At 46.3% G+C, this 25,422-nt stretch overlaps 2 protein-coding genes across 3 annotated transcripts in view; one reads left to right on the forward strand and one right to left on the reverse strand.

Moving 5' to 3' along the window:
- cdi (serine/threonine kinase) overlaps nt 1–722 on the forward strand; it is a 48,337-nt gene extending 47,615 nt beyond the window's left edge. The window contains exon 7 of the mRNA XM_025303407.1: nt 453–722. The gene's annotated coding sequence lies outside the window, so the exon portion shown is untranslated. The remainder of the gene's footprint in view (nt 1–452) is intronic.
- A 2,118-nt stretch (nt 723–2,840) lies between these two features.
- LOC105182041 (uncharacterized) overlaps nt 2,841–25,422 on the reverse strand; it is a 37,726-nt gene continuing 15,144 nt past the window's right edge. For both annotated transcript variants that reach the window (XM_025303344.1, XM_025303343.1), the window contains 7 exons: nt 14,493–14,733; nt 11,041–11,240; nt 10,569–10,772; nt 7,349–7,576; nt 6,352–6,668; nt 6,138–6,272; nt 2,841–5,575 (listed from right to left, as the gene is read on the reverse strand). In XM_025303344.1, coding sequence (XP_025159129.1) covers nt 3,665–5,575; nt 6,138–6,272; nt 6,352–6,668; nt 7,349–7,576; nt 10,569–10,772; nt 11,041–11,240; nt 14,493–14,733 — 3,236 coding nt within the window. In that variant the 3' untranslated portion in view covers nt 2,841–3,664. The remainder of the gene's footprint in view (nt 5,576–6,137; nt 6,273–6,351; nt 6,669–7,348; nt 7,577–10,568; nt 10,773–11,040; nt 11,241–14,492; nt 14,734–25,422) is intronic.

The following is a 25,422-nucleotide window of genomic DNA, read 5'->3' on the forward strand; positions in this document are numbered from 1 at the left end:
GTTCTTCGTAGAAGGCAATTCGTTACACAGTATTGTCATCCACCTCTGCGTACGTTGCAAACTCCGACGCATCTGCAGTGACTCCGATGATCAGGAATACCTTAAGTATCATATTTTTACAGAGGCCTACGCCGCGCTTGCGTGACTCTTAATTCGTCTTTCGGCTCGGCAGACACTGACGTCGATGCCGCGCGTACAAGTTCACCGACTGCTGCTACGTGCTCTCGCAGCAACTCGCAATTTCGCGTGTCACCAGCGTTGTAACAATGCTCGGGACGCGCGGGTGTAAAGTGCCGGAGAGAGAGGGAAAGAGGAACGAGAGAGAGGGGGAGAGAGAGAGAGAGAGAGAGAGAGAGAGAGAGAGAGAGAGAGAGAGAGAGAGAGAGAGAGAGAGAGAAGTAATACGATAGTGTGTGTATATATATATATACATATATATTTTTTGTTGGCAGAGATACACCGTGTCCCCCGGATATTCTTGTTGATGCCGAGAGATGTTGTCCACTGCGGAAAGACAGAAAGAACATATGAAACTGATCTAGTCAGTGTATTAATGCGGCGGCCTTACCTTTTGTACGTTTCGTAGCGCTAAAACTTAGTGTCTAGGTGAATAGAGATGCGAGCGTGAATCCGCCGGATTGGAACCGGGCATCCTCTGGCACAGCGCAGCGGTTTTCTTTTCTTTTTTTCTTGTTTTTTCCGAACGTCGGTATATTTATACACACAGAAAAACGTGAGAATATGAGAGCGTGTGCAAGACGGTGTGATGAATGCGCGAGGTGCGTGCGTGGGGGTTGCATTTGTGTGTGTATATGTGAGTGGATGTCTGTGTGTGTGTATCTGTTGCGAGAAAAAAGTGTATACGTCCAAGGCAATATATATGTATGGGTGTGTATATATATATATATGTATGTGTGTGTGTGTGTGTGTGTGTGTGTGTGTGTGTGTGTGTGTGTGTGTGTGTGTGTGTGTGTGTGTGTGTGTGTATGTGTGTGTGTGTGTGTGTGTGTGTGTAGATACACACACACACACACACATACTTATATAGGTAGCTACAACTTTCGCATATGTAACGTCAATCGTTTCGTCGTACGTGCGACGAGTCGAACCAAATCTACGATTATAGAGTGATAGACTATAAACAATGATACCTTTTTACTTGTCGAAGTTCGCTCACGGGTTTACTCCATAAGACTGTGCGTTCTCGTTAATAGTAAACGTCGTATGTAAGTAGGCAAGCTCGAAATCGCGTCAACGACATTCGCAGTCTCTTCTTCCTCGTACAATAGGATGCGCGCCGTGTACGGACTCCTTCTTTTTCTCCTTTCTGTCTTCTCCTCTCGCCTTTCTCTCTCTCTCTCTCTCTCTCTCTCTCTCTCTCTCTCTCTCTCTCTCTCTCTCTCTCTCTCTCTCTCTCTCTCTCTCTCTCTTTCTCTCTCTCTCTTTTGTCTGTCTGTCTGTCTTTCTCTCTGTTTCTCCTTATTCGTTTCTGCTCGCCGAACCGGGGCCTTCTGTTCCCTCGATGCGTCAATCGGTGTACCTGAACAATCGCGAAAGAAGGACTGCGAACGAGTTAGTTTTTTAAGCGTGTGGACATATCAGGAGTGGGCATATCCCGAGGTTCAAATCCCGATTGCGAATAGGGACGAGAAATGCGTGAGATAACGCGAACGTGGTGTACATGTTGTGCGCGAATGTGAGAATGCGTGAGAATGGGGAGAAAGAGGACGGGGCGAGAAAGCAGCCGAGTCGGCGGATCGAGAGGCGCATTTTTAACAAGAAAAAGAATGGGTTATTTATTTTAAGTAAAAAAACACAGTTATATTAAAGATTATATATCTATATATAAATCTATGCAAATCGTCTCTTCCATACTTTTCGACTGTTGTCTAGTATCTACGATTGCTACCGTTGTAGTATACACGTAGTCCCATTTCTCTAGCTGTACATATTACTATTATTATTATTATTATTATGCTACGAGACGCGGGGCGTAAGATATCGGGCCCCTCGTGATTTTCCGAGTTTGTCGTCGAAATATGTACAACACAAAGGTTTAATATAATGTCGAGCGCTGTGTGGCACGCCCGATTCTCTTGTGGTCATCATTGATCCGATATAAATAAGCGCGAGGGAGAAAGAAAAACACAATGGCGATGACGGCGATGATAATAATAGTTATAACGATTAATATTTAGTGATGGAAGAGCGTAAAAAACGAAGCTATATATATGTGTGTTGTGTGTATATATATATATATATATGTGTGTATATATATATATGTGTATACATATATATAGCTATGTAAAAAATTCCTATATACAGAGGTAATAAAGTTAAGGGCTCCCAATTTTTACTTAAAAAAAAAAAAAGTGAGAATAACAAAGTATCGAAACTTTCTTCTCTAATGCCATCAAGTTTGTACGACCCTAATAATCGCAGAAAAAGAAACGTCATCTTCTTTGCAATTTTTCACACGGTGTTATTTGTAATCTTATTACGAGAACAGAACATTTTAGTTCGGTAAGCGTTATTGTGTTCGACAAGATGGTAGACACGGCAGGCAAGTCTTGGTTAAACGCGAGCTCGGTCTTCACCTTGCACGTGAGAAGTATCATCCTGAATTATTCTACATCTAATATAACGATATCATATCGTGATACGTCGGAAAACGTGTGTTTAATTTACATATATGAAATCTAGCACGAATTGTTTTTAACACGCTCGTTACACAGAGAAGATAGTATTCTACTGCTGAAGAAAGCGATTACTCAGTTTCTTTCTTTTAAGCAACGGTTATCTCCAACAAGCAATACTTTCTTGATAATAGCGCTCAAACGTGTATTCGCGCGAATTTTAGAAAAGCTTATTATCGTATAATTGGAAGAAGAATTTATTCTTTTTTCACAATATGTTGTAAAATCAATTTAGTATTCTTGATTGGGGTACTAAAACCTGCTAGGGGGATTATATTTTGAGCAAATTTTGTCCTCGTGACGAACTTGTGTCAGATTCGCGCGCACATAAACTTGTGAAACACTTGAAACAAGTAACATTCACTCGGATGCAGTATGCGTTTATTGTTCTGTGCTGAACCGCTCTGTACTCTCTCTCTCTCTCTATATTAAAACACTTAATTCGCTCATGATCGCTGTCGCACATACGTACGATGAGACGTTTGTTCCTCTCGAGAGATCGGTGCATCACACGTGCGCGAGCCTGATAGCGAACGTATTATTAGACTATCGTCTTGCGTGTCGAGATCGTAGACAGATATTTCACTCGTACCCGGAAATGTTCATTTCGTAAGAAACACCGCCGGAACTCGAATTATCGCTTCCGTCGGATGTTCAAGAGACAGCTGTGCTTGGCCGTATCCTTGAGCTTTAGAGAAAAAGATCCTCGGCCGGATACACAGGTCCTTATCGAAGTAATTTCGACGCACGACTAATTCCACGGCTCTCGACAGCGAGTTTCAGTTTCCCTGCGGAAATCTCCCACTATATCAGTCATCGTGGTAACGTCGAATAATGCGCGCGCGCCTTAGAAAGTTCCATCGCGTTAAAAAGAAGCACATGTACGTGTCGGGAAACTAGCTAGTCGTGAACAACGCGAATGTTTCGGCGACCGTTCGCGTCCTACTTTGTCTGCAACGCGCTCGACGTTAACGATCCCTCTCCATGAGCGAGTAAGGCTTGCCCATGTCCTCCTCCGGGATGAACGGTATGTACCTCGTCCTGGGATCTTTCCTTCGCTCGTAGGCGTACGGGAACATCATCGTGGACCTCACCAGCGCCCTGCTGCTCTTCTCCTTCGCGTCCTTGTACCGCGGGATCTTCTGGATGTGCGTGGCGACCGTGGTGGAGCTCGAGCGCGATTCAGGAATGTCATTGGAATCGGCCGACAAAGGCGACGCACCGGATGTTTCCTCCAGATCGACCAGAGGTATAAATTTCCTCTCGTACGTGTTGACCTTCTCGTCCGCCTCCACGAGGACCTGACCTTCGGCAGGTTTCTGCTCGATGACGTTGGTCTCTCTGCTCACCGACGTCTCCTCGCTCGACGTCGCGCTGCGTACGGTCGTAACGCCGCTCTTCATCGTGATCGGCACCCAATCGTTGGTCTTCGCCGGTCGCGCCTCCGAGTCGGCCGTCCTCGACGTCCAGTCTTGGCTGTAGTCCACCGACCAGTCGAGCGCTCGTGAGTTGTTCAAAGGTCTTCGCGACGGGACGTTCTCCGGAGACATCGTCGTCGGCTCATTGATCGGCCGCCATTGATCGTCTTGACTGCTGAGATTGCCGCTCGTTGTCTTCATCGGGTACACGGCTTCCACTACCACCGGCACCTCGGCTCTCGGCACAGTGTACTCGGAGGTGCTTTCACTGTTGTCCACTCTCACACTCGACGACGAGGACGAGTCCTCGGGACTGGAGGACTCGTTGGATCTGCGCCGGCTGCTGTTCAGTTGCGCTGCCTGATCGTCCTGATTCTTCTGCCGAGTGGTCTTGTTGACCTCGGTGGTTGCACTCCTCGAGCGCAGCATGTCGCTCAAAAGAGGGAAGTATTTGGGCTCCTCCTGCCTTATGCCGCTGACGAAGCTCGGCGTGTACTGCGAGATCAAGGGTAGCAGTGTTTGCCTGGCGTATCGCTCAGCCTGCGCCAGGATGATGGCCAGTCTCTCGGGCAAGAATTGCACGGTGAACGCCCTGGCGGAGGTGGACGACGTCTCCTGGATCTCGTCGCGCTGCCGCTCGTGCGACACCGCCTCGTTCTGCGCGTTCTGCCGGGTGGCGCGCGGCCGCAGGATCGGCTCCGTGATCTCGGGTAGCTTGAGCGACCTGCCGGACTCCTTCTTGCTCGGCCGCAGCACCGGTTCCCTGATCTCCGGCAAGTACTCCGTGGTGGTGAGGCCAGTGGTGGTCTCGACCACCGGCTCCAACGGCGTCGACGTGCGGTAGATGAGATTGCTGCCGCCGGAGAAACCCCGACCGCGCTCCAGTTCCGTGTTCTCCAAGGAGTTGGAGTCGCCGTCGTTTGATATGTCGAGAACGATCCACGGGTTCGTCGCGACCGAGCCGCGCCGGCTCGCCTCGACGTCGTCGGAGATGCGAAGGTTCTGTTCCTTCGTGAACGGACCGAGACCTCTCCTCTCCTCCGCGTTCCTATCAACTGGTAGCGCCTCCGTGAGATATCCTTCCTTCGTCTCATAGTTGTGCTCCTTCGTGAACGGCCCGATCCCGCCGTTCTGGTGCTGATAGTGGTGCTGGTAGAGGTGCTGCTGCTGCTGCTGCTGCTGCTGCTGCTGCTGCTGCTGCGGTTGCTGCGACTGCTTCTTCTCGTCGGTCACGTGCTCGAGCGACGGCACCGTCGACGAGGATGTAGAGTTGTCAGTGTCTAAGGGTATGTTGCACTCGCCGGGGTAAAGAGGTAGGTAAACCGACCGGCCGGACTCCAGGGTCAAACCTTTCCTGCAGACCGACATGGTCTTGCCGAAACTGTCGACGATGGTCACCTTGTCGATGGTCCAAGACACCAAGCCGGACGATATCCAGCCGCTGTACGCCGTGTACATGATCTGTCGGATTTAGAACACGATCTCGCTTGAAACTCACTCCTGAGTGTCGCATTACGCGCGACCCAGCTGCGCGAGGTCGTAGAGTCGCAGCTATCAGTTTAACTTAACGCTAGAACTAACCGACAATTGACCTGATTCTTGAGAAAAAGTACGTCAAGTGCAAGGGCAAACTTGTTTACTTCTTTCTCATTTCCATTCCTTTATTTTTGTTTATTAAAGATATAAGAAAAAAATTAATTAAAATGAAATAAAAGTTCAAATAAATTTAGATAACAATAAAAATTAATTAAAACAAAATAAAAATTAAATCAGTTAAAATTATTTAGAATTACATTAAAATTGTATTGAAATTAGACTAAACTCGAAATTAAATTATCCAACACTATATAGAATTAAACTAAAATTAAATTGAGATTATATATATATAATTAAACCCGAATAATTTTTCGAAAAATTTACACACACACACACACACACACACACACACATACCGGTTGTTTTCGAGCGCTCAGTATTTCTAGCGTTAAAACACCCGGAGTAAAAACGAGCATGTGCAGATTACCTCGATTCCCTCGAGACTGCTGATCGCTGGATGCGGCACGACGATCTTTTGAAGGATGGACCCTACGAGAAGCTCCTCGTCCTTGCGCGTCATAGCGAACGTGTCGTTGTAAGAGCCTTCTCCCACAAAGGTGATCTGGAAGAGGACGAAAGGAGAGTCGTAGAGAGGACACGGCGGATGAGACGCGAAACGGCCAAACGGTGCGTCAGCTCACCTGAAGCTTGCCGTAGCTCCTGACGGACCTCTCGCTGCGGCTGTTATACACCTTGATCTGATGCTGGTGCGCGCAGAAGGGCTCCTCGTCTCTCGTGACGAGGTAGAGTTGGCCTCGAGCGGACGACTCATTGCTGTAATAACCCATCTCGCCGCAGGGTCGATCCACGCTGCAAGAGAAGCAGTCACCCTTCAGCAGACCCTCGTAGCCCTGATCGCAGGGAAACGCCGGGAAGTGGCACTTGGGGTTGATGGAATCGGTGAAGAGCTTGTACGCCCGCCGATGGTTGCACAGCGACCTGCCCTCGACGGCGCTTGCTGCAACGATCATGACGAACGTGATATCTCATTGTAAAAAATAAAATGTCAGTTTCGTGTGCTGGAGAATCCGATCTGAATTCCAAGTAAAATTCACTCGCTCGTCTCGCGTTGATAACTCGCGAGAAAACGCCGTTCGACTGGCTCGCACATTCTCTTTCTGCGTTCGCGTGTGTTGTATCTTGAAATACGATGTAGAAACACGATGTAAAAAGTAATTAGAAAATCCGCGCAGTTGAAGAGAGCGGTTGAAGTAACTAAAAGGTAAGAAATGCTGACGAAACATTCTTGTTCGTACAACGGCGTGAACGTAACAATCGTAACCCAAAAGTATACCCTAAATTTGCGCTTAACGCCACAAAGCAACGAAGCACGAGTGAGAAGCAGCGTTCACCCTGGCAGAAATTTATTATTGGCTGTGATAAATAAATTGGCCAGTGATGATAAATTGTATTACTCGTACGAGTAGTAAAATTACTCGTAATTACGAGTAGTAAAATTACTGGTGCGAGTAATAAAATTAATTATTATTACCGGCCAATTAATTATAATATAAAATTATTTATTATCACTAGCCAATTAATTATATAGAATTACTTATTATTACTGGCCAATTTATTACAGTCGGTAATACATTTCTGTAAGGACACCGCACGAGGTGCACGCCGAGAGAAGCTTACACCAGATGATGTCGGTGACGGCGCCGAAGAAGAGGTTCGAGCATCCGCTCTGCACCTTGCCGCCGTTCGGGTAGTAGTCCACGTCGCCCATGGGCTCCCATGAGCCGAGTCCGCCCAGGATCAGCTGCTCGCCGTTGCTGTGGATCACGTCCACGAAATTCGCGTCCGTCGCGTCCAAGCGCGCCCTCGGGTCCTGCGACTCGAAAAGCGGCCCCGCCGGATCCAGTCCTGCTCGCATTAGCAAAACGCGTGACGGTCTTTGAGAGATACGCACGTATCCATCGTCTCTCCAGCAAGCACCGCCTCGACGTCTTCGTCGAGGAAGAACGTGCAACTTGTCCGCTTATCTATTTGTTTGGCAAACGTCTAGCAGGTACCTTTCGGTACCTTTGCAAAAATATTTCATCGCTTTTATCCTCATATTGCCCGTTTTTGGCCCGTTTTTGGCCCGTTTTCAGTCCGTTTTCTACCCGGCGTTCCTTCATTTTTACTTTAACTCCATTTCTTGCACTCTCAAGTCCGCGCAGCGTATGGAGCGAAAAATTATGACGAGTATACGCGACCTATGCATGAGTATTTTTAAGCAGATTGCCCGCGTCTTTAACACTCTTCTTCCAGCTGATGAGCGGCTGCACGTTAATATATGCCTCTTTTACTCAAGACATTGAAATAAATTGAGTAAAAATATACGTACTAACGTGCAGCTATTACTCGCAGCTGAAAAAAGAGTGTTAAAGACGGGTAATCTGCTTAAAAATACACTTTATGGTACGTTTTTACTATTCGACAATCCATTTTCATCACTCGCTGTTTAAGTAAAGCAAGTGCCCCTTTTCGACCTTCGAAACGGTGTCATGCTCGTTGAATTGAATGGACACTTTTTACAACTCAAGTTTACAACCAAAATCTATTTTTGACGGCTAAAAGCGGCGAAATATTTTTGCAAGGGTAAGCGCGCTCTCGTCTCGGAGGAAATCGTCCGTCCTTCAGTTTTCTCTCTCGTACGAGCCTCAGCAGCGAGCAGCGCGAGATTAGGATCGCATATTTTCGAACGCCGTGATTATGCATGCGATGAGGCAATATAGAGCGGCGAATGCCGCTTCTAGCTTGAAAATCTCGACCGATGCCATTATGGCAGCAGCGCGGGAAGAGAGGGTGAGGGAGGGAGAGGAAGAGAGAAAGGGATAACATATACGCTTTTATTTAACATAACTGGCATTGCTGCCGTTTTTCAGCAACTGGCACTCCCACGACGGGGTGAACGTACATTATTAATAAATCAAAGTTGCGAAAACGTTGCGATCGTTTCTCAATCCCGCGTGGAAATGAGAGCTGCTTGTTGGGAAAAAAAGGCAAGAGCCGCGCGCCGCGTCGCGCCGCTCTGATTGAGCCTCCCCGTTTCTCGAAAGGTTTGCACCGTTGCCGAAAGCCGCGGAGGAATTCGATTGCGAGGAGCTTGCGAGCGGGGCGAAGGAACGCACGCATCACCGGCGAAAAACGCAATTCGCCGTGGAAGCCGATCGCGCGCGCGCGCGCGCGGCTCGATCAGGAGGCATCGGCGCGTGTCGAAGTAAAAGGCGGAATGTGAGCGCGCAGTGAGCGCGCTTAAATGCAACGAACAGCTGTTGAGAGAGAGACCTTGTTACAGTTCTCTGTCGAACAGCCGATTACACGGCGGAGATGATGCTCGAGCAGCCGGGGCTTACGAGAGCGGCCGGCAGGTACTCGCGATCCGCGCATGAAAAATTCATACGGAATTCTTGATCGTTCGTCCCGACGGTCGACGGAGTTACAGCCGGCCGGAACAAAGTTCAAAGTAACAATGCGATAACACGGGTGATTACGCGGGTATCTCGTCCTCGGCACGAATCCTCCGGAGAATCTCGGATCTCCGGGGAATTTCTACGGCAGCAGCGACAAGACTGCGCGTTCGTACGCGGACGTGAAACAACTCGGCTCGTGCGACCGAACGAAAACGCAGCGACGAGGAATAATTGGCCTGTTCTTTTTCGGTGCACACTCACTTGGAACTTACAGGCGAAATTTGAGGCTTGGTAGAAGTAAGGAGCTGCTGCAAGGTAACGCAAAGAGCGCAGCGAGAAAGAACGAAACGAAATATCTCCATCGCCGCGACCGAAAATGTTCGCCTGTGAACAATCAGCCGCGAGGAAATTCCGGTTGAGACAGTGAGAAGCAAAACTTGAGCAACGAGTAAGAAAATCTTCTGCAGAAATCTTTCAGTCTCCACAACGAGTAATTCTCATTAAATTCAGCTCGTTAAATGCGCCGTTGCTATTCCCAGTTATTTGTAGCGGACGAAGAATTGACTGCTGTCTTGCATTTGCCTTCGAAGTTCAACGTTTCGTAGACTCTTGCTCGCGAATAAGCAGCATTTACGTGAAGAATCCAGCCTTCTAGCTCTCCTTAAGGGGACCGGAGGGTCAGATTACCGAAAAGTCGTGCTTGTTTTTGATCATATTTTGTGACGAACTGAATAAATGTGCAAGAATGAAAATTTTACATATGTTTATATAACCTAACGAAGCGTAGAAAAATTTTGTTTATTTATAACAAATACTCATATAAATACACCATCCACTTAAATTTTAAACGCGTTCTTCTCGAAATTTTATTGTTCAACTTTTTGCGATGATTTCTCCGAAATTGAGCTTCGTATCAATTTGAAATTTTAAAGCAATAATATTTGTTCATCTGGCTCTCAGATGGGAACCACGGACAATTACGTCAAATTATATTTCATCTCGAGATATTAATTTTTTTATTGTAAAGGAACTGAAAAATTTGGATTTTTTCCTAATAATAGCTACCATTTTGTTAATTTTATTCGATTCCTTTTTGTAGTGGTTCACCGGATAATGATAAGCCTCCTCAAGATTTCCAGCTAAAATTCGCTCCGATCGGACCATCGAGAGCCGAGATATTACTGCAGAAACGACAACTTGAAAAAAAAAACAGGAGAGTATATTTCAGCTAAAAAAATATCGTATATTTATGTGGTTATTTGTTAATAAACAAAATTTTTCTACTCTTCCTATGTTGTACAAATATATCTAAAATCTTCATTCTTGCACATTTATTCAGTTCGTCACACAAAATATTATGAGAAACAAGCGCGATTTCTCAGCAATCTGACTCTCCAGTCCCCTTAAGATTTCATTCAACTCGCGTGACAAGATCATGAGGACGACGAGAGACTTACCGGTGATCCTGGAAACGTTGCCTAATTCGGCTCCAGCGAATCCGGCCACATGCGCACCCAGACTGAATCCTATCAGGTGCACCTTCTCCAGCGGCACGTTCAAGCTGCGAATTAATTTCGCCAATTGCCGGCCCACCAGTCGTGTGTTAGCCGCCGCTCTCACGTAATTGGGCACGGCGCTGCCGGGGCCCCAGTCGACGCACACTGCGAGGACACGACAATGTCGGGTTGATCGGAAAAATCGTTCGTTTTCCTCCTGCGTCGGTAAAACGCGCGAGAAACCCGAGCCTGATATAATCGCGAGCCGCTATCCGCGATGAGAACGTTCAGTTGCTCAAAGCGAAATTAGTCACGAGAGTGTACCGCTACTGGAAAGCAGTAACGAAACGCAAACGGAATTCGAATCGCGCGGCGATAATAATCGTCGTACGAGTTGATCTCGGCTGAACGCGGCGGTGATTTCACCGTATACCTATGTTGCAATCGTGGATGCTCATCAGCGCGGATCTCATATCGTACACCCACAAGTAATTGCAATCGCTCCCGAATCCGTGGACGATCACTTTGGTCGGTAGGTCGGGATCTATGGCACGGTTTGCTTTGTCGTTTATGTCGTCTGCGGGCACCTCCATCGGAATCGATCTCGCCTTCCTGCTCCCGTATACGAGAAATCTACGCCGGAGAATAAGATATTTTCGCAGTGAAGCAGATAATGTACACCCAAAAAGAAAAGCATTTTATTTGTAAAGTGATTTTCCCCATAGTCTCATATTTTATGTAAGCGAGGCCTTTTACAGGAAGAGGATTCCTCTGTCGATAAAGCGATTAAACTAAGCCATTCATCTAAATCATTCATCTAATCTTTGTTATGTTTGTTATAATCTTCGTTGTCTATTGTTATGATCTTATTTCATTCGTACTTACTTATTGTAGAACTGGAGCCAGAAATACATTTACATATATATTACTTTTCGTTATATATTATAATAATTTTTTCAATTTAACCAGTATAACTAGTAAGAATAAATAATAATCTTCTGAAGAATGGATTAAATAATCTGTGTATAAGAGGAAGTTTATATTAAAATCAAAACAATTTGTATTATACATATAACAGATCATTCTCCTAACTTTAAGAATAATGTGTTTAATAATAATAATATTTTCCTCTTAATTTTAGAAGAAGCCTCCTGAGGCCACGTATAAGGGTAAAATCCTCTAAAATTTAGATGATTCCGCTTGTTCCGAAATTATTTTTTTCTCGGGTTATATTTTTTTCTCTTCGCCAAAGTTCGCCATCAAGTGATGCCATATTTTCGGTGCCCGAATCGAAATTCTGTTTCTGGATTAATTCTACGGATTTCATCGAACTTGAGAGAGACCGATGGAAAATGTTGATGCATAGAATCGTGCAGACCATTATAATTGTATTTACAAATTTGATTTTCTCCATGCTGAGGCTTCGAAAAAGACTTGTTTAAGGATTATTTATTTAATTTAACGGTTTATCTCAATATTTCACCTGCATGCATCTTTGATTAGTTTCAATAAGCGATGTATTAATTATGTAACTCGCTCGGCTGTGCAGATAAAATATTCACATCGAGCAGATATTAAATAATTAATATAAGCAAATAATAGGATTGACGAGTGTCCAAAATCAGAAACCTTTTCTTTCTCATAAAATATTTATTATCACTCGTCATTTATTATCTTAGCGTCAGGGAAATTCCGATTTGAAGGATCAGAGAGTAAAGATCACAATTGCGTGCGCATAGCAAGAATGTGCTGCGCACCGATAGAGATCGAAATTTGAATTCAGTACGATAATAACGACAGTCCTTTAAACATAGGCGAAAGGATAGCGCAGGAAAGTTCAGGAGGAGACTCACCGAAAACCTCGAAAATATTGTTCGTTTCGATTTCGTAACCTCCAACGGCAGCAACAATGCTTGATGCTGTTGTCGCAAGATGGCGTGCTTTTTTTGCTCGTTGTTTTGATATCCTCGCGTATCCTTACATTTCTTTACATTCGAGTGATTGCGTCTCGAATTGACGCAGCGAATATCGCAACGCGGAGCGCGTTATCGTTCGCTTTAGATATTTAATTGGACTTTTGTCGGCATCGTGTCCATAATACTCAATTCTCGGATCTAACTGCATCCATGCAAATGTCAGTGTCAGTGTCAATATCAGTGTTACGGAGTAGCCGGAAGCGGAATACTGGATTGAAAAGCCAGGATGGAGGCGGGACGAGTGCAGCGAGAGATACGTAACACATTTCCAAGTATGTGTTTAGTCATTTATTATACAGAATATTTCCGAGTTTAACTGGCATGTGTGTTTGACGAACTCACGGAGGACATGAAGATTAGATTGAAATTTAGGCCAGCTTTCTCATAGTCCGTCATCGTTTTACGAATACTTGTAGTGTCATAAAACTCCGATTATTTTGTTCATCACCGATATCGCACAGCGGATCGAAAATCAGGTTTCTCTTTCGATCGCACTTCGACCCTTTAACGCCCGACTTTTTTATAAGTGTTTTAAGAATAAAATTTGAGTTTTTCTGAACTGAGACTATAAGTAGTGATAACCAAAAGAAATATCAGAATTTTATATCTACGAAAAACTACCTTTCCAGGCAGAAACTATTCCCAGAAGCGAAAAATATGCCTGATTGGTTAAGTTTTTTTTTTATTTTAATAATTTTATATCATAAATGGTTGGCAAAAATTCCTCGAAACATAAAACTCATATTCAGAACCTGATATCTTTTACTCGAAATGGAATATAATAAATGAGTACGTGAAGTTTCCGCTTCTCGTTTGTTCGTTTCGTCAGTTTGATTTTTTTTATCGTTCGTTTTTTGTTTATTGGTAAATATGACTTGGATCCTAAGAGCATGTGCGAAATGAGCAACCTATACGGAGAAAAATGAAGGGTAATCTATACGACATAACTCTGACAGTCAGCTTGACATTTTTCAGCTGAAACTTTACTATATTTGTGAGTTATTGTGAAGTTTATCATTCAGAGCGTCAAGCTTACTATTTCAGAAGAATATCTTATGGATCGTCATTTAGATAGTCAATCGTCCCTTCATTTTTCGCCGCATAAAAAACTGCAGGTCACTAGGTTTCACGAAAATAGGTCGATTTCTTGATTTTCGTGTCTACCATATTGGATTCGCCATTTGGAATTTCTGTATTTTTTTAATCTCATATTTTGCATCCGAGAAAGCTTCCAAATGGATAAAATTATAACAGATACCAACCTATGCATTTATAGTGCATTTCTAGATGTCAATAACAACGCTAACTACGCCTACTTGGAATTTGACAAAACATGTTATCATTAAAACTGAGCTAAAAACAGACTAAACCGAATCTACATACAATTTATATACCATTTTTTAGAAGAAGAATTCATCTTTACAGTGGTGCGAAGAAAACGAAAACCCTCTCCTTTTTTCACTAAGTTATGGATTCTTAAATGCATTTCTGGTAACTATAGTTACCAGATGTAAGCGTTAAAGGGTTAAACCGTCATTGAATAATCATTATCTCTTTATAAAAGCAAGGGACTCCTTTCCGTTGCATCCTTTACAAATTCCCAAATCCTATTGAAATTTGCATTAGCTAATAGCGATAATTAATACACAGCCCACTAACTGACCAAGAGTGGATTAACGAAATATTAAGCAACTCCAAGACGAGTCTTGGAGTGTCAGCGTGAGAAATCCGACGATAAGCGATCGCTTGCAGCATTAAAGTAGGATAGCTTACGGTTGTATCTCGAGATTCTTGGAAGAAATTTGATGTAGAAGCAAAGCAAGCCGTGGAAATTAGTCGTGGAAGGTGCATTCGGAAGGTGCATTGTCGCATTGTACTATGGTAGGTAGACTCGTCTCGGTGTCTTTACCTGGTGCCGACGTCCTTAGGCGGCGACGGTAGCATCTCGAGGTAACTGAACGGCACGGTGTCCTCGAAGCAACCAATATCCTCGTAACAAACTTTGGACACTTCCCTCTTCCCCCTGTGGTGATACATCTTGCGCAGCGTCCACTGGCGCATCGACTCGACGACCGCGCGAAAGATCTCCATGTCGTTCACTTCGTCCTGACTCTCGTCCAAGGACGAGAACCCTTGACCCGCAGCGGGATCTGTCGGAAAACGTTATGTTTCATGAATCGATGCAGATCGACGCAGAGATCGTTCGAGTCATCTCGCCGTGCTTATCGCGTGCCGATCAATCACGCAATTCTGTGTGGTTTATCGCCGGCACAAAAGTGCGCATCAGCCGGCTCCGGTGCGTTCATGGCAATATCCATAACGGCTTCCTCGGTCCGTGACTCGCGGCCGTTATCGTTATTAGCATAACGCCTGAATAACAATTTCCTGGAACACCGACGCGATATTTTACACCTGATAGACCGGCGGGTATCTCCGTCGATTATTCCTTGCCGGTCGCGTCGGCGACCGCGATCACGCAATCTGGAGCGAGCGCGTCGTCATCGGACAGGACGTGGACGACGTGAGTACTGAGAAATGTCCGCCGTGAAATTGGATTCCCATTATCCTTCTGACAAAGAGCGTCCGCGAAGTGTGTGTCTCCGATTTCGACGAAACTTGGCACATTTATAGAGTAGCCAAAAATATGAGACCCATATTTTTTTTCAATCGGCATTGGCTCAAGTTTAAGGGGTGAAACTGCCCCTCAAAGTTTCATCCCATTTATCCCATCACGTTAACTGATGAAGATAGAAAAAAGCTTTTTAAACAAAAATTGTACGGCATAAAAAACTATACAATTTTTGTACACTTAAATCTGAGCCTTAAATCTTAAACCTGAATCACATTGCCGATAAAAAAAATGTGGGTCTCTTGTTTTTGGCTACTTTACGAAGTTTCGTCGAAATCGTAGACGTACATTTCGCTTTCTTGTGAGAGAAAAAATATATAAAAAATTTATATCGGTGGATGTGCCGATAACAAAATTGCTCGTACGATTATATGTACTTTTACAACGAGGAGAATCTGTCCTCAAATGAGAAAATTGTTCTCAATCTGTAGCTCTTCGTGAGAGCAATGATTTATTCGATTCGAGCCGACTAAGGATAAAATTCGATCACGCAAAAGAGTTCGAATTCAAGTAAACATGTCATTAGCACTCGCTGAGTAGACACTTAACATTTTTTCGCAATATTCAAATTCTCTCAATAAGAAATTATATTGAAGTAAAAAGTTTGAAACGGGGGATTGACAGAAAATCCCACTTCGTCTAAACGCGCAGTGAGAATACGCACGGCCTTGCTCGATCGACGGATTCCCCGGATGCAAATCGAGCCCCTCCCCGGCGAATGCTCGGAGAAATTAGTAGTCTTAGCTCAGCCGCGAATTTAAATGCCGGTCGTGTTTATCGTCTGTCATTAAGACCATTGTAAGATGTCCCGCGAGCCTACTTGGAGCGCGCTCGGGCGATGTCGAAAGCCCGTCAAAGTGGACATGAGAAACTGGCGCGCTCGTGACATAATTTGCATGGAAACTGCCAATTAGATATCGCGGCTTGATAACAAACGCTAAGCCTGATAACATCGTTAGATTCCACCGAAATCGCGGCGCTTTCCCATACCTTACGAGATATCCATACCGGCAGACCGGAGAAATATCAATGCGCAAACGCTGAATAATGGTAGCCGCAGCAATGAGTGGACGGCTTTTAATTGTGATACCTCGTGAGAGAGTCAGCGGGGTTGCACACGCAATCGTGAAAACGCATCAAGCGCGTTAGTGCGCAATGATGATATAATAATAGCCGTGCTTGTGCTTTTCCGCTTGCGAAACGACGCGGCCGTGCATTAATTGATATTACACAACGGCGATATTAATTTCAGAGACGAATGTCGAATTACGTATATATAATAATTGTCGCGTGCCGAAATACGAAATACGATTGTGGGGGATAAGAGCGCAATCGCTCCTCTGCTCGTCTCGGGAATACCGCAGGCCCTGAAATATGCATCGAGAACGAGTGAAATGTGTGTTGAACTCGCGGAGAAATTGCACACAGGAATTGCGACACAGCGTCGCTTTGCTCAACATCGCACACACGCACTCCCTGTCCTTCTTCGCGCGATAAAGACCGGCGTAATCATTCGGAATGACTTCGAGAATTCTTAATGCGCGTGTAATGTTACGCAAATTTCTGTGCAATCGTCGGGTAATTTTACGTTCGACGGCGACACCTTGCGACAAGTGAAAAGCGCCGTTCTTGCGCGCGCGCGCGCGCGCGCTGGCAGATTTCTTATCTGCGTGGAATTCCCCGAATGCAAAACTGCAGCGTTCATTCGCCTCGATTGAAACGGCGATTTCTCAGCGGCGGCGCTATCAAACGGTCGTTTCGCGCGGGTTTCGCGCGAGAAACGCAGCTGGTCGTCGCCGATAATCGGCCGGAAAATATCGGTGACGCTCAATCCGCTCGCGCTCGCGCGATGACTGCGCGCGCGGATTTCGCGTCGCGTCACGTACAGCGCGGGATGCGTGCCACTTCTGGCACATTAGTTTTTCATGACGGATTCTCCGACGTTGGCCGGCGTGGCCAACTTGGAGTCAGCCAGTCGGCCTTTTTCCCCGGCCGAGACGTCGAGGCACGCGCGCACGCGCGCTCCTCGAATAATTAACGGTCGGACAATCCGGGAACTCCCGAGAGCTGAGGGAAGGCGAAGCAACGACAACATCCCGAGCAGAAATCAAATACGGCAATTTTTTATGCCTATGTATGGCATGACTAGGCAAGGCCATAAGAAGGCATTTCGAGCGATCCTTATCCGGTCGGAATGTGCTTGCGATTGTCTCGCAACATTTTCCGGATTATACCCTGACTGCAGCGATGACGTCATTATTTGGATGCCTGATTTGGTTCTGATGGACATTTGATCAGGTTTCTCGATTTCAGGCAATTTTATCAGGGCATTACGCAGCAGTGCCGGCCGGATCCGATAGAGAGTTATCCGGGCCCTATTTGAAATTTGGAAGCCGGATAGGGTTTTAATACGCCATTATCTCGACAGAGTTACCGAAAGCAAGCCTTGAAGCGGCGTCTTCTTGGAGGAAGATACACGACACTTCTCGTGTCTCGCAAATCACAAGCTAGACTAGTTTCCACACCGCATTGTTCCCAGCCGTTTCCCCGGACACCGGCCGGGGTTAACGCCCGTCTTGGCCAGTCACAAAGTCGGCGATTGGGTCAACGGCGAGCGTGTCCTGAACTTGCGACCCAGATCTGACCGAGTGCTAGGCCGAGTGGCGAGAAAAAGTAACGGCGGAAGGTACCAAGGCAGAGTAGCGTCTCGAAAGTGGCAACGGCTGAAGGCGGCTGAAGGCGGAGAGGAAAGCGGGAAAGAGATCGGCCGGGGCGAAGACCGGGAGTCTGACGAATTCGCTCGCTCGCGGCATATGGATCGTTCAGGTCGCGGGAGAATCACGAAGATAAGCGAGACCGGTCCCCCCCCGATGCTCGCCGCTCGCCGTTTCATGGAGAACACGGCAGCGGCGTGGATCGTTTCCGCTGATCGCCGACGCCGTCAGACTGGTCTGCCGGATCTCCCGGCGCGGGAGAAATTGGCAAAAGGAAAATCGGAAAGGCCGGCCGGCCGGGGGATTCCGGTCGGGAGAGTAGCCGTCACCGAGCGACGATGGTCATCACTCGGGTGAATGCGTCGCTCGAGACTCCGCTCGTTCGAGCGGTTCCGGCAAAACGAGCGATAGGTCGCGGCAGCCGCCGCCGCCGCCAAGGCTAGGGAGAGCGGCGGCAAAAGGGAAATCGCCGGTACCGAAGGCAGGGGGAGGAGGATCGATCCGAGCGAATCGCGTTCTCGAGGAAATGTCGCGGCTTCTTCGCGATTTCGAGGCACCGCCTGATATATTAATATTTTGTTATAACACTATGAGGATATTCGCGGGGAGGAATTGGCTGCAGACAGCGGCAAATAGAGAGACATGGAAGGACATTTGGAAGAGGCCTATGACACCTTTGCTGCCTTTGCTCAAAATATCAAAATATCCTTGTCGACGTTTATCGAATGGGGGACTACGTTTAAGAGGATAAGAACGAGACATGTAAAATCGAGAGGAAAATAATCCATCCGGAAAATTCTGCAGCGTCTTGCCGCGATTTGGGTCTCGCCTCTAGCCGCCGTGTCGGCCGAGTGGGCGTTTTGTATCAGACTGTATCACACGCGACTGTAAACACGCGGTCGTATATTTCGAAGTTAAATTGCCCGTGCCTCCCTCTTGACCGAGTGCATTTCAGCCAGCCTTACTTTCGCAACAGATAGGCGATGCTTTAATTACGGTTAATCACATCGCTCGCGAGGAAGAGAGCAAGAAAAACACGCTGGAAACTGGTCTTGATTATATATATATCCATGAAGAAAAGCCGTCGGAATAGTTTCGCGGGGTACAGTTAGACTTTCGATCGCAACAAACTTCAATCGAACCCCTCCCCTCTGCCTCCGTCTCCCACAATCTAATGTGGTATCATTAAGTTTATTCGCTAAACGCCTGGACGTTTATGTGCGCGCGGCACCGCAATTACCCGGCAACGTTGCACTTCTCTACTTTCGTCATCATAGATTATCGTTGTCGTCCGTTCGAATTGAGCGTCGAAGATAGCGATAAAACTGACACGTACGAGCCGTCGACGTCGACAACGATCGTCCTCAGTGTTATCGCAATTACGCATCTCGCGTACTCAGCGACCCGGAATTCCCAGCGTCATTGTTTAATCTCACTTCGCTCACTACGAGACGAGCAGGCAACGTCTCGGCTCGGGTTTCATCATCGAGCGATCGAACTTCGCTAGCGATAGGGCTGCTCGCGTTCGCGATAGCAGACGGAATCAATCGCGTGATCGGCGCGATAGCGTTCCGACACCTGCCATTCGAGTTTCGACCCCGTCGCGTGAAATCTAATCGCAGCTGCGATTTCATAGCGAGATCTCGCCTACGAGGTGTCCCACATTCACAGGTGTCTTTCCATTCAGCAGGACTCACTCGAGACCGAAGTAATTGTAGACGCGGGACCGCCGGACTGAGAGCCGGACTCTCTTTCGAAATCCTTAACCCTTACGGTTCGTAAGCGCGTTCTTTTCGCGCGACCTTCACAGTCTTCTTCATATTCCTATTGGGTTGTTCAACAAGTCATTGCGTTTATTTCCGACAGATGGATTCAGTTGTATATTTAATGTACTGAACGCGTCTATAAATGCATGAGTCCATGCGCGTTTGACAGCTGACACTTATAGCTTCCATCCAAGGGAAAAGAATTCCGGCGAATCGATTATTCTTCCTACCTAACATTTTGGAAGTGGAGAGTCAACACGAGTATTTTCGCCAAGTTTTACTTTATCACTTCCGAAAAGGAAAGGATGCTGTGTAGGCTCGTGAAAAGTTGCGTAAAGTTTATGGTGACGAAACTCTAAAAGAACGCCAGGGTCAATATTGGTTTGCCTGTCTCCGTTCCGGTGACTACAGCGAAGATGCACTTCGCTCCATGCAGATCGGCCATCGGAGGTTGTTGGTAATGATGAAATATAGGCATTAGTTGAAGCTAATCGACGTTCCTTCGTGAGCTCGTTGAGGCACTAAAAATATCACTTGGAAGCGTTTACCTTCATTTGAAAGAACTTGGTTACGTCAGTAAGCTCGATATTTGGGTCCCGCATGAAACTGAAAGAAGTTCACCTCATGAAACGCATAAACATCTGCGATCAACTTCTTGTTTGAAATTGTTCGATGAACAATCCGACCCATTTCTGAAACGCACGATTATTGGTGATGAAAAATGGATTGCCTGCAACAATGTGAAGCGAAAGCGATCGTGGAGCAAGTGCGATGAGCCGAGCCAAAGCACATCAAAAGCAGACATCCACCAAAGAAGAGTGATACTCTCTCAATCTGGTGGGATTGGAAGGGTATGGTGTTCTTCGAGCTCTTACCAAGGAACGTTACGATCAATTCGGACGTGTGTTACCGTCAACAGCTCGACAAATTGAACGAAGCGATAAAAGCAGAAAAGCGGCCAGAATTGATAAATCGCGATAAAGGATTCCATCATCATGACAACGCTCGACCACGCACAAGTTTGATGACTCGCGCAAAATTGTTGGAGCTTGCTTGGGATGTGTTGCCTCGTCCAGCGTATTCGCCAGACCTTGCACCATTTGTTTCGGTCCTTGCCAAACTCCTTGAACTCCTGGAAAAACGTTCGCTTCAGATGACTCGCTATCGAAAGGCACTTGGTTCAGTTCTTCGCTAATACAGACGGGAAATTTCTCGAGAAGCTGGGAGCTCATGAAGAGCTTACCGAAAGATGGCAAAAGGTCACCGAACAAAAAGATATCATTGATTAATGTTCATTCTTTGTATCAAATAAACGGTCTTCGCCGGAAAATCACCGGAAACAACACAATGATTTTTTGAACAATTCTTTAAGAACCTTGCTCGTGCATGTCGGAGATTGGATTACACAGTCTGTCCCAGATCCAATGAGACTGGTCTAAAAAAGATACAAAGCGTTTATTATTTTGATTTTTTATTCTTGTTTATTCAAAATAGTCGACTCCTGAGTCAATACAGCGCTGGAAACGTTCAACAAATTTTTCGTAACATTTTTTATACTCATCGGCTGGAATGGCCTTTAGTATGGCGGTCGAAGTCTTTTGGATGACCGGGATGGTATCGAAACGATTTCCTTTCATCGGCAATTTCAGTTTGGGAAATAGCCAGAAGTCGCACGGAGCCAAATCAGGTGAATACGGTGGATGATCGATAACAAAGATGCCTTTTTTGGTCAAGAATTCACATACCATGATGGCTTTGTGCGATGGTGCATTATCGTGCAACAAAAACCAACCGCCTGGCTCTCGATATTCCGGTCGAACTCGTCGAATTCTGGCCCACAATCGTTGTAGAACTCCCAGATAATATCTGGGCAGACACACAGCGGTCGCTTCGAAGAATTTCTTTGACTTTCTCGATGTTTTCTTCATTGCGAATGGTTTCCTCACGACCGTCACGGAATCGGCCAAACCAACGGAAAACCTGTGCACGGGACATGCATTCATCCCCGTACACATGTTTTAGCGTTTCTGCACCACTTTTACCCAATTTAAAAGTTGGTTTTTCGACCGACGTACACAAAGTGACTTTACATAAAATGTCAAACCACAGTGAAATATCAACCGAATTCGCTCAAATTTTGAGGTTAAGTAGATGAAGGGTAGAAAACATTCACCTACCATCATTCCACTCATAGATATCGCTGCGCTAAGAACTTTGATGGAACCAGTCTCATCGTATCTGGGACAGACTGTGTAGTGGAAACCACCGTAGCGGCTCCGCAGATTGCAAGGGCCAGTCGGCGCGTTGCCTCTGAACGCACGTTGAAGCTTCTCATCTGTCCTCCGACGAATCTCTCCGAGGAATTTACTCTAACGGAAGCTCGCGGAGAACAGCGGCGGCGGGGGGGGGGAGGGGAGGCGATCGTTTCTCAGCCGAGCGGCTCCGCCGACGGCGGCTAATTCACGGCGTGATCGCTGCAAGCGCTCCTAATTGGGAGAAGCGGATTAGGCGAACGACGGCGACTGCATCGCGCCGAGATGAGAATTAACGGTACGTCACACAGAACGGGGCCCGGCTCTCAGCAACGGGACACATCGGAGTGTGTCTTTTGTGCCTTTACCGGGCGTAACGACAACGAGAAAATCCTCATCGAACGTCCTCGCGCGCCTGCGAACGACCGCCTGCGTGTCAGTAGGTCCTTCGCACATTTCCCCTCCTCCTGGCAGGGGACGAGTCGAGAATCGCGTCAGAAGGCTGCATCGCGCATACGGCCGCGTCATTAATGGGACTGGAGGGATCAGATTGCTGAACAATCGTGCTTGTTTTTGATAATATTTTGTGACGAACTGAATAAATGTGCAGAATGAAAATTTTAGGTATATTTATACAACATATGACGAGTAGAAACATTTTGTTTATTAACAAATACTCATATAAATATACGATATATGTAGCTGAAGTATACTCTCCTTTCTTTTTCTTTCAAGTTTTTCATCGTTTTTGCAGTAATATCTCGGCTCTCGGTGATCCGATCGGAGCGAATTTTAGCTACGAGGGCAGTCTGAAAAGTTCTCGGCCTGACACATAGATGGCATTAGAAACTGTCAAACTATAATTGTACTGGGAAAGTGGCTGATCCCTGATATAAACCCATGTAAAGTTTTATTTTGATCTGTCAAGTCATTCGAGCAGTAGCTTTTAATATTGCAGTTTAATATTGACGTGTCATTGTCTTTTTTAAAATGAAGAAAATTGAATATCGTGCAGTGATTAAATTCTTTGTTTTGGATGGTTTATCACCAACAGAAATTCATCCGAAATTGTTAAAAGTGTATAAGGATGCATCACCTTCACTTTCCACTGTGAAAAAATGGGCTGCTCTTTTTAAATCTGGTCGTACGAGCCTCGAAGATGATCCACGCGAAGGTTGTCGGCAAAAACTGCTACAACACCACAAAACATTCAACAAGTCCATGATATGGTGTTAGATGATCGGCGAGTGAAAATGCGCGAAATAGCTGAGGTCATAGGCATCTTAAAAGGACGAATTGGAAATATTTTGCATGAAGAATTACATATGAAAAAGCTTTGTGCAAGATGGGTGCCGCATTTGCTAACAATTGACCAAAAACGCATTCGAATGCGTATTTCTCAAGCGTGTTTGGATCGTTTTAAGCAAAATCAAATGGATTTCAAGCGTCGTTTCGTAACTGTTGATGAAACTTGGATCCACCACTATACTAGGTGCGCAACTAAGTTTCCGGGTTTCACACATGGATGGCGCTAACGACACATGTAGTCGACATACGTGTCTGAAGTTGTGTTTTTTTTTTATAGCTTGGACATCTGTCTTAACAATAACCAGTCGTAACACCAACACATATCGCAACGCAAAAATATTTTCTCTAACAACGAAGATGTCGAGTTTTGTGGCAAATAAACAGCATTTGCGGGAAGCTTTGCTTTTCTGCTTTAACTTGAAAAAAAGTGCAGCTGAAGCACGTCGTTTGCTTGAAGAGGCCTACGGCGAACATGCACCATCGAAAACTACCTGTGAAGATTGGTTTAAACGCTTCAGAAGTGGCGATTTCGACACTGAGGACAAGGAGCGCTCCGGAAGACCAAAAACAAGCCGGTGGACGCCGATCTGCAAACGTTATTGGATGAAGATGATGCGCAAACACAAGATCAACTTGCGGAGGCATTAAACATGACCCGCCAAGGTATTTCGCCAAGATATAAATATATCTGAAATTTTCATTCTCGCACATTTATTCAGTTCGTCACAAAATATTATCAGAAACAAGCGACGATTTTTCAGTAATCCGACCCTTCAGTCCTTAACCTTAAGAGAGCACGGCCTGACCGATCATCGTTTCGACACCCGGATCGTCACGTTCTTGAGAAGCGAAACGCGCACGGCTTTTGGGCGCGATACACATCGCGGGAGAGCCGGAGCGAGAGCGAGAGCGAGAGCGAGAGAGAGAGAGAGAGAGAGAGAGAGAAGGGGAAAAAAAGAATCTGTCGCAAGAAAAAAAGAAGAAGAAAAGAAGTGGGCCGCTGTCGCGGGTAATTGACGCTACGAGAGATTGCGAATACACCGAGGTGAGAACGTGGGATTGTCATCGGCCGAATAATGGGAGCGAATTCGAGCGCTCTCCGGCGCTCTCGGGGCTCTTAATTCGCGACGGGCGCAATTATGGCGGCCCCGGCGTTTCGCGTGTCGGCGCTCGTCCCGCGTCCCGCCGCGATCCAGGCCGCGATCGCGATCTCCCGCGCCGCGTGGTCTCGTTCTCAGAGCGCGCCGGGCGAAGTCTGTAGAATTTCCGCGAGCGCGGACTGTCATCGCGCGGGGGAGATTACTCGCGCAGGCGACATTTCCCCTCCGCAGCGTTCCCCTCCACGCGACGAGAACAATGATAGTCCCGGCGCGTCAGAAGCCGACGCGGCGCGTCGTCCCACGATGAGAGAACGCGACACGCTAGAGGAGGTCGGAGAAGGGTCGGGACTGGTAGTGATTTTAAAATTGACCGGTGACACAGTTTCCAGCGGCCTCGAGGTAACTGAACTCGGAGGTAAACGAGCCGCGCTCTGAACCGACGAGCGCGCACCTGGCGAGCGGTACCCCGTCGTGATACCGCGGTACCTCCCTGTGGCGGAGGACCGCGACGAGGTCCGCTACCGAGGGAGACATCGTCGAAGCTCGCGCTTCAGGGTTGCTGCGGGCTTGGCTTGCCTCATCGTGTTCGATCCGCCAAGCGCTCGCCGGCGCGGCGGATCTGACGACGCGCCGCTCGAACGAGCGCCATGCCTTTTTCTAAGGGCCGGTTTTCAATCGTGGTTTAAATTAAAGATTATTTGATCCTTCCTTGATCCTAGTTTTATACCTTGTATGTATTTCAAGCATACGCTGAAGATAGTTTAGATAAACCTTTGTTATTCTTAAGTTGGCAACGAAAAGTCATCGCTGGGCGGATCATTTTTAAACACGCGGAGATTTAATTCTCTTTCGTATGAAATTTAATATGAGTGCAGTCTCTTTCTAGGATACCCACACAACGTGGAAATCTTGCAGCATTGTGAAACTTTTTGTGATGTCTTGGAATATCTTCTTCTGTATTCGGAAATTTTACATATGCCAGTCTAAGTTGAGCGACCACCTTTGAAACTTTATCAATTACTTTACTCGCTGTACTTTTATAAACACCAACAAAATCACCTGCATTTATC

Source organism: Harpegnathos saltator, unplaced genomic scaffold, assembly GCF_003227715.2.
Source record: "Harpegnathos saltator strain DR-91 unplaced genomic scaffold, Hsal_v8.6 scaffold54, whole genome shotgun sequence".
Taxonomy (NCBI): domain Eukaryota; kingdom Metazoa; phylum Arthropoda; class Insecta; order Hymenoptera; family Formicidae; genus Harpegnathos; species Harpegnathos saltator.